This window comes from Rattus rattus, chromosome 6 (genome assembly GCF_011064425.1).
Source record: "Rattus rattus isolate New Zealand chromosome 6, Rrattus_CSIRO_v1, whole genome shotgun sequence".
NCBI lineage: Eukaryota > Metazoa > Chordata > Mammalia > Rodentia > Muridae > Rattus > Rattus rattus.
This window is the reverse complement of record NC_046159.1, coordinates 90512874-90522413: the sequence shown is the minus strand read 5'-3', so window position 1 is coordinate 90522413 and position 9540 is coordinate 90512874. Positions and strand designations below refer to the sequence as shown.

The window sequence follows — 9540 nt, the reverse complement described above, 5'->3', positions numbered from 1 at the left end:
ACAGCAAGATGGATGAATCGTCCTTTTGGCTAGGAGGTAAAGAATTCATGTTGGAAATGGGAGGGCCATCTCATGGGCCAGGGAGGAGGGGAGGGTTAAAACGCCCAAGCAGCAGGATAACACAGTCGTTGCAGGACTGGGAACCTGGATCTACAAAGAACAGACTGTCAGAGAGGCCACTGAGTCAGTGCACTTAGAGGTGATCAGTACAGGGGTTGATGGTAGAATCCTCCAAGATTCAAGTCAGGCATGGGAATGGAGAAAGCAGATGGCTGGGCTCTCAGAATGCTTTACAGAGCAGATAAACCAGGAAAGGAAGTACGAATGACCAAGGTAGAGGATGTGGAGAATTCAGAGACTGAGAAGAAATCCTGAGAGGCCGGCTAAAGACAAAGGCCGGAAGTCAACGTCAGGGTCTGGAGTTTTGGTGAGTGCAGTAGAGAGACCATTCACCAGCATGTAGATGACTAAGAGAGGGTGTCAGAGAGCCGAAGCAAGCTTAAGCGCACAGCGGGGGATGATGGGTAGTAGACAATTGGGTCATGTAGATGTCTAGATCCTACTAGCGGCTATCTGTGCCAGAAATGCTCAGGAAGAGGTTTCTGTTGTGGACAACTGGAGACTGAGCAGGCTCCATTTTTGAGGGCCACTGGAGCACAGGCCTGCAGCAGACACCGTTCAACAAAGCTATTAGAAAAGGACTCAGTGGTTAAGACTACTTGCTGATCTTACAGAGGACCCAGGTAACTTGTTCCAGGAAATCTAATATCTGCTTCTGGTCTCTGTGGGCTCTAGGCATACATGTGGTTCTCATAAATGCAGGCTAAACACTCATACACATAAAATACAAATAAGTATGTATTGTTATTTGGGCTTTGTTAAAGATTTATTTCATGTGTGTACAGTTACTGTCTTCAGACACACCAGAAGAGGACATTGGATCCCATTACCCATGGTTTGTGAGACACCATGTGGTTGCTGGGAATTGAACTCAGGACCTCTGGAAGAGCAGTCAGTGCTCTTAACTGCTGAACCCATTATTTGGTTTTTTGAGATAGGGTTTCTCTGTATAACCCTGGTTGTCCAGAATCCCTCTGTAGACCAGGCTGGCCTTGAACTCAGAGATCTTCCTGCCTCTGCTTCCTAGTGCTGGGATCCAAGGTCTATGTTACCAATTAATAAATAAGAGATGGTAAGTGAGATAATAAATGATGAGACACGACTCAGGTCACATAAAGTTTTAGCCATCACCCTGTATGATAGCTAGCAAAGTAATCTAAGTAACACTTTTTTTACCATCTATGAGCACCACAACCTTGTTTTGCTTTTTGGCAAAGCTCAGAGCTAGTGGAACTGAACTGTATTTTTGAGACAAGGTCTTAGGTATTTCAGTCTAACCTCGAACTCACTATGTATCCAAGGATGACCTTGAACCTCTGAACTTCCTGTCTCTACTTCCTAAGTGCTGGGACAAGAATGCACTACCACACCTGGTTTACGCTAGGCATCAAGCCCAAAGCTAAACATTCTTACCAACTAAGTGACATCCCTGGGCCTGGAGAGACTTTCTTAAAGCACCACACAGATTTTAGGTTTTTGGGCCACAGTTTCTGTGGCAGCCATGTAGCCATTTTTTACTTTTGAGACAGGCATCACTGTGTAGCTCGGGCTGACATAAAACTCAACACACACCCAACTGTCACTAAGTCCTAAGGTAACAAGAAAGCAACTGTAGACAACACAGAAATGAACAAGCGTGATTCATCCGGTAGGGTTGCACTTTCTATTAGAGGTGAGGTCGGTCTGTGCTATGTGTTGACATAGTGCTCTATGGTTTTAGTTCCCAGCCCAGCATTCTCTATTCCACCTCAGATACTACCATGATTTAGTGCAATGGTTTTTCCTTCAAGTTTGCAATTTAAGCGATCGACCTAATGAATGTCAAAAATACTAACTCAGCGTTTCAGTGTTACATAGACACCTATTGATATGAGCCTAATGTGGAATGTGGTGGAGTTTCCAGTGAACAGGAAACAAAAGGCAATCTTAATTATTGTGCGTACCACAGCGTGTGTGGAGGTCAGAGGGCAATATGCAGTCAGTTCTTTCCTTCGATTATGTGGACTCTTGGGATTAAACTCAGGTCATTAAGATTGAAAGCAGGTAGGCAACTTTGACCCACTAAGCACTCTGATCAATCCGCGATAGGGGATTTTGACAAGGTTCCTTGGTTCTGGTTTCATCTATGCTGCTCCACAGCTACAGATGCCTGGCCCAGTTAGCGTCACCTGTGCCAGCTGGATGGTGAAAAATGTTACAATCTCCCCAGGCATCGGCACATGGAGATGTAAATAATGTGATTAAAACAGGGTCATTAAAACAAAATTCTAGCAATTGAAGTCAGCCTACTTCTAGAAACTGAGTGGCATTAACATTACACATTGGTCCCCTGCCCATGTCTTCCTTATGAATGAGTTGTATGCTATATTGAAGGACAGGGAACTTGCCAATGAAACACAGTATTTCTTCTTTGAAAATCCATGTATATGGTAAACCTGTATTTTGTGAGGAGATAGTTTGGGACAGTTTCTCAAGCACACTAAATTCTCAAACAAAATAATTTAGAACCCAACTATTAATTCTAAACTTAATAACTTTGTGTATTATTAACAAGTGCATGCAGACAGAGGTCAGTGTGTCCTTCAATAGTACTTCAAAGCTTCATCAGGGAGCAGGAGTTCACCTGGATGATCTACACGGCTCTCATTCAGGGCCCATTCTTTGGCTTCCAAAATATTTAACAAAAGGAAGCTGGAATAGCTATCACTAGAAATGAATGTGTCAGCTTGCTTCTGAGTTTGACTAATGAAGTCATTTAAGACTATGTAGCTGTGGAAAATCTGTTAAGGACCCTTTTCCTGACAGCCAGTGTGTACCCTGAGATGTCCTTTATTGAGCAATCTCCAGTAGTTAAAGCGAACAAATATAGAATCTGTAAAAGTCTAACAAGACAGACAGTGGTCTACCTACCTAAAACAGGCAACTTAAACTTGACGGGTGAAACATGGGGAAATCAAAGTGAACGCGGGACTTGGCACAGGAATTATCTCAAGTGTTCAGAAAGGCATTAGAGTTTATGTGTATTAACTCCAGCTTCTCAGAAGCAAGTGCTTACATTGGCTGAATCTAGTTCTAGGTGAATGCCATAAACACAGCAGCTGTTAGCTACTATAGTCATCCCACGTACACTTCATGGGTTTGACAGCCACACTTGGGTAATGGACACCTGTCTAAACGATCCAGTATAGGAAGGTCTATGGGGCAAACTTTTCTAAGCATCTGATTAGAAATTCATCTCATTTTCCCTTCTGATATCACTGAACTAGCTACTTACAATAAACAACTAAGAACAAGCATGAGTTAGCATGCTAGCCCTTTGTTCCACGTCCTTATTGGTAAAATGTGTCCTCTTTAACAGCAGAGACTGTCCCCTTTTTGCATCTCATGGGTTTACTCTTTTCATCACTGGGTATCCTGAGTCTAGCTAGCCTAAAAACACAGGAGGTCCCATATATATAACACAGGTCTTAAGACAATGTATTAGGTACAGGTATAGAAATAACAAATTAAATCTAAGTTTGACTATCAGCAGGGATGCTTTACTTGGGGTCCCACATAGTTTCCTCTTGTGAGGTAACCAGCCTGCTGCCAGGAAATGAGTCATCAGTGCTCATCACTTCTGGGTTACAGTATCTGAGTTTATAAACTGTAAGACTAACACACGACCTGTCACACTAATGAGGCCCATTTGAATTTATAATGAAAGCCCATGGTTATAAACTCTTACAATGTTTATATATTCGTCTCAATGGCTTACTTTCTCTCCCTATCGTTTCCAGAGGAAACAACTCCAGGGCTTCATTTCTTTACACATTGGTTAGTGTCCCTGGAAAGCTGTTACAAAACCTAGGACTCATCTAATCTTGCCACAAAGCTCAACCTCTGAAGGAAAAAAAAGCTTCTCAGGGCTGCAGAGGACTCAGAGCACTGGCTGCTCTTCCAGAGGACCCAGCCTGGAACCCTAGCACCCACATGGCAGATCCTGCTTGTAACAGCAGTCCCAAGGGACCCAACACCCTGGGTTAGTCTTCAAGGGCACTGAACATGTGTAGCACACAAGTGTACATGCAGACAAAACACCACACACAGAAAATCAATCCAAAAACAAACAAGAAGATCCTATCCATCGGCCCAAAACTCCAAATTACAGAACTTCTGAACTTGTTTCCACAGATTGTCTTCAATTTCTTGTATGAAGCAGGATTTGTCATCAAGTGCTGTGTCTGACCTGAGACCTAGTTAATCAGTCTGAAGTCATCGATGCGTTCCCCAGCCTTTTCACTCAGAGACACCACTTTCACCCTGCTATTCTCTATAAAATTTAGGACCATTCAGTGAGTGTATAACTGTTCACCTTTACATGTCGGATTCTGGCAAAGAAGTAAGGGTGAAGTGTTGCTCTAGTCTGAGTTGTCCCGGTATCAAGGTAATATCAACCAGTGCCTTCACTAGACCACGGTTTTACTAGGGAAAGTTTAAACAGCTTAAGTTTTGCCAACCATCATTAAAGCACAATCAAAAGATCATGATTTGTGATTGATTTAATTATCTTCTGACTGTTGATAACTTACAAACTATCTCCTTTATTTTCATCTTTCCATCTAGTAAGTTAGAAAAGAGTACCACTCCCAATCAGGCATGAACAGAAATTCCAGTTATGACTTTCCAAATGGGCATTTAAGGACAATTCTGAATTACAGCTAGTCTTAGATAAGAGAAGATTTAAAAGGCCTAACTTGTTCTTAAAAAGCATTTTAACTTGTAGATCAACTATAAAAGAAGTGTTAAATACTCTTTATTTGATATACATAAACTACAGTAATGCCTTTCAGTGGTGAAAGGGAACATCATTGATGTGGGGAATTCTAATTAAAACAGCATTGTCAAGAATAGTTCCGTCTGGTGTTTAGCATTGCCTGTCAGAGGCCAGTGAACACACGCTGAAGCACGGGTGAGTCTTCTTGTTCCTGAGGCAGTGAGAGAATTTTACCAGGATTTAAACATATTCATATACCCAGTTATATAAATCTAAGTATAAAACCATTCAATAGGTTTGAGGCGACACCCTCATATTTATGGAAAGGAAAACATTACTAATTAAGTCCAATCTTATCTTGAGAAAGGGAAAGCAGTGATAACATGTATTCAATTGGAAGTGTTACTTAAAAAAGATCATATCCACTTTATGACAAGTCAATTTTACTTAAATCGGGGCTGTCCAACAAAAACATTGTTAGCCATTCATGATCTGAATTTGGTATATGAATTAAATTATGGTATACATTAAAAGCCATGAGACATTTGTTTTGTAATAAATAAGGCAGTGGAATTATTCATTAGTAGCCTTTTTAAGATAAGCTATTAGGTCCGCCCTTTCTCCCTTCTTCTTAATTCCAGCGAAGATCATTTTTGTTCCAGGGATGTACTTTTTGGGATTTTCCAAATACTCCATCAGGGTATCCTCTCCCCAGGTGATACCTACACAGAAAGAGATGCAGCAGTTAAGTGTTTTATACCTGATAAGTCTGCATTGGTTACACCCATGCAACCTGTGCTCTGTCTGAACAGCAGCTCCACACTTACCTTTGTTCTTGTTGGCATCTGTGTAAGAGAATCCAGCAGCCTGGCCTGTCTTCCGCCCAAACAGACCATGGAGGTTTGGTCCAGTCTTATGCTTGCCTCCTTTTTCCACAGTGTGGCACTGGGCACACTTTTGAACAAAAATCTTCTTGCCTTTTTCAACATCACCCATTTTAAATTCTAGAAATGAAAAAGACCCAACGGTTCAAGTCACTTGTTACAGCAAAACATACTATGGATCCCAATGACCACTCAAATCACTTAAGTACCAACTCTTTACAATACTACCACCAGGTTGGATGCTATCTAATAACTCAGTCTGTTTGCAATATCCTTCAACAGCAAGCGCGTTATTTAGGATTAAAGCAAACCTTCAAGACAGGCTCATGCCCAAGGAAGGGAAATGGAAACCCACAGCTCAAGCTTCGGTTTCTGAAGAAGGCAAGGTCAAAAAGTCAAATATGAAACTAGACTACAATTTTGTTAAGCCAAAACCACTACAACTCTTAGCATTTCAGAATGCTTAATTGCTGTCTGTGCTGTCATTTAAAGTCACTTCCAAAGATAAGGGAAAATACATCAATGGGGGTCGGGGGCTGAAGATCCTAAGTGCTTCCTCCTCCTGCTCTGGTCTCATTTGGAGGTTAAGTCACTCTTGCATTAGTCCGACCCGGGAAGGCAAGGGAAGGAACCTTCTCACTCTCGCGTTCTGAGATCCCAGGGGTAACCACGAGGTCATCCAAAGGGGACTGAAGAAACCCACCCTTCCAGAAACTTAATCAGAAAAAGAACCAGCCCAGTTCTTTTTTTTTTTTTTTCTGAGCTGGGGACCGAACCCAGGGCCTTGCGCATGCTAGGCAAGCGCTCTACCACTGAGCTAAATCCCCAACCCCCAGCCCAGTTCAGCAGCTTCTGCTCTCAGAAGGTGCGGCGGGCAAGCTCCCTCTAGAACTCTGGGCCCCAGCCCTCCACCCACGGAGCCTCCACAGTTCCGCATGTCTTTGTAGGTCAGGCCTGCCTCGGTCTCCTCGCCCTCTTCCCGCCCCGCGTCCCTGTCGCGCGCTCACCGGTCCGGGCTGGTCAACACCACAAAAGAAGAGACTCTTGGGCAGACGTCCCGCTCTCTAGCCCAAGGACACGCCGGCCCGCGCCTATGTACCGGTGTCAATGCAACCACACTTGTTCTGCCCTCCCGCGGCCGGACGTGCGGCAGCGCCGGGCACTGCGCCGTGGCGTAGCCGCATGTCATTGGCTTCAGGATTGGGAGCGCTAGCAAGGTGCGCGCGCATGCGAGCTAGCATGGTAGGTTGTACCGAGAGGGCGCCCTTCCTCTAGAGGCCTCGTTTGCCCGACACTTACGACAAGCCTTTGGACGTAAGGCGTGGACGTGGATGACGTCACCCTCCGGCCTGATAGTTGGGGAGGAGCGAGTAGCGGGGCCGTCGCTCCCTCGGGATTTGGGTGCGGCTGGGCTCAGGTAACACCGGCTCTTAGGACTCCTTCTGCCTCCGCCCACCGGTAGTGCTAAGACCGCCGCCCAGTCTGAAGGCGACCTTTACCCAGGCTTGGTCTAGATTCCCTGACTAGCGCAACTGCACTGGCCTCATGGTGGACGCCTGCTGGTGACCTTCACTCTGTTAAACCATCTCCTGTTCTCCCAGTGAAAGCCTCCAAGCTGGGGATGGTGCGGTACATGTGGCAGACGGGATCTTATCCCTGTTTTCTTCCCCTAGTTTGTAGAAAAAACAAGGAGGGTGTGCAGGCAAGCTTTAAGGAAGAAACAGGATTTGCCTGATTAGAGGATACTTGGGAATCTGCTAGATTCGCATCCCTTCTGTCCATATTGGAGATGGAAGTTTTCTGTTGCACTTCAAAACGATCTCTCCGACACGCTAAATTCAGCCACTGGAAGTTTTCTTCATTACTCCTGTCTCCCAAATTCAGATGAATGTCGGTCCTTTCCCTATGTTCTGACATGTGTTTATAGATGGCTGGTGTGTGCCAGGCCCTTTTCAGTATAAACCTACATATTCTGGTTGAGTTTGTTTCTATGCTACCATCTTCCCTTCCACCGTCAGATTAACACTAGGTGTTAGAAGGCTCCAAATCTCCAAAGATCTCTTTCCAGCTACTGGTCCTGTGATCTGCTCGAAGACTTCAGTCTGTATGAGTATAGATGTTAGGTATTCCCAGGGGTAGTTGATTCCAAAATCAATCCCCAGAACCCATACAGAACTTCAGTTCTTCACATAAAATAGTGTAATATTTGTATATAATCTACACAATCTCCCCAATATTTAAATTATTTCTAGATTATAACATATAACGCCAAATATGGTGTTACTTAGGAAAAACGACAAAAATGCTAGTCCTTCAGTATTTGCGAGAATATTGTTAGCCTAACTACGTAGTATGTGATGTCATCTGCTGTTTTCTGATGACATGGATGTGGAATCCATAGAGGAAGGTCTGACATATTTCCATTGTTTTTAAATAGTCCTAACTTTAATTCCTCTTTCTCTTAATACAGTATTATACTGCCACATCTTACTGTAAAACAGTGGGACTCACAGCACATTGAAGACTTTTGTGGCTTTCGGGGGTACTCATTGAACATTCAGATACAGTGCTTATGTACACTTAAGTTGTTCGTATATAGGCTTATTCGTCAGACTCTTAAAGTTTTTAAAGACATGGTATAGCAAATCTGTAGACATTCAATATGTCCTTAAACCAAGCCCTGATAGTGCCTTCCATATTTCTCCAAAGAAAGTCCTCAACTGAAGTCACTGTGCTCTCAATATCTTTTCTTTGTGGAATAGAAGATAACCATTTTTAGTTTATAAATGAATTGGCCAATGAGAAGATTTCCAAGAACATTCTACTGCAGGTCTTGTAGGTACACCAGTGACTCAGCTGACCAAGTGAATAGTTTGACATCTTAGTTTATTCCTGTAAGCTAGATATACTCAATTGATTGCTTATCCAGCATGCATTCATGAAGCCCTGGGTTTGATCCCTAACACTGTGCAAATGGATGATGGTAGTGGTGGTGGCCGTAATCCACACCAGGAATCCAGGATTGGGCAGGAGAAGACAGTAGTAGAATGAGAAGTTTATCGTCATCCTGGGCTAGTTCAGGCTGGGTGACATAAGGAGACCTTGTCTCAAACAAATTTATTCCCACGAGGAAGAGACTAGGAAATAGACAGCTCTTCATCTTTTTCTAACTAAAACAATTGTGGATAAAGAGTCTTATTTCTAAAAATTGTGGGGAGATAAGGAGAAAGAACAGTAAAATCACTTGCCAAGCATGGTGGCAACGTGCCTTTAATCCCAGCACCAGGGAAGCAGAGGTAAGTGGATCTCTGGGTTCAAGGCCATCCTGGGCTTCAGAGCAAGTCCCAGGACAGCCAGGGCTACACAGAGAAACCTTGTCTCAAGAACAACAACAAGCCCCCTCCAAACAAACAAAACAAAGCAAAAACCCCTCCTTCCTGTGGAAAGGAGATACCATAAATTCTATGCTGTTGCAGTGCCTCCCAACATTTGGGAGGGAGACAGAAGCATCAGTTCAAGGTCATCCTGGACTACATAGCAAATTCAAGACCTGTTTGAGACATAATAACCCTCCCCCCCCTCTCTCTCTCTCTCTCTCTCACACACACACACACACACACACACACACCATAAACAACAGCAGTCCATAGTCAGCCTACTTGAATTATTTGCGTAGGAAAAGGAAACTGCATATTGTTTTATCTCCATTTCTCTGTGTGCTCTATCTTATCCTTTGGAAGGATAGTGGCTGGTAAGAGTCGTAACTGTTTTAAAGCAAAC

General features: G+C 43.6%; 1 protein-coding gene across 1 annotated transcript; it reads right to left on the bottom strand.

Moving 5' to 3' along the window:
* Positions 1-5168: 5168 nt before the first annotated feature.
* On the bottom strand, positions 5169-6899 carry LOC116903823 (cytochrome c, somatic). Its single transcript, XM_032906536.1, has 3 exons — positions 6768-6899; positions 5704-5880; positions 5169-5598 (listed from the first exon to the last, which is right to left on the bottom strand). The coding sequence occupies exons 2-3, from the start codon at positions 5870-5872 to the stop codon at positions 5450-5452; spliced, it is 318 nt and encodes a 105-aa protein (XP_032762427.1). The 5' UTR covers positions 5873-5880; positions 6768-6899; the 3' UTR covers positions 5169-5449.
* Between the last annotated feature and the right edge of the window lie 2641 nt (positions 6900-9540).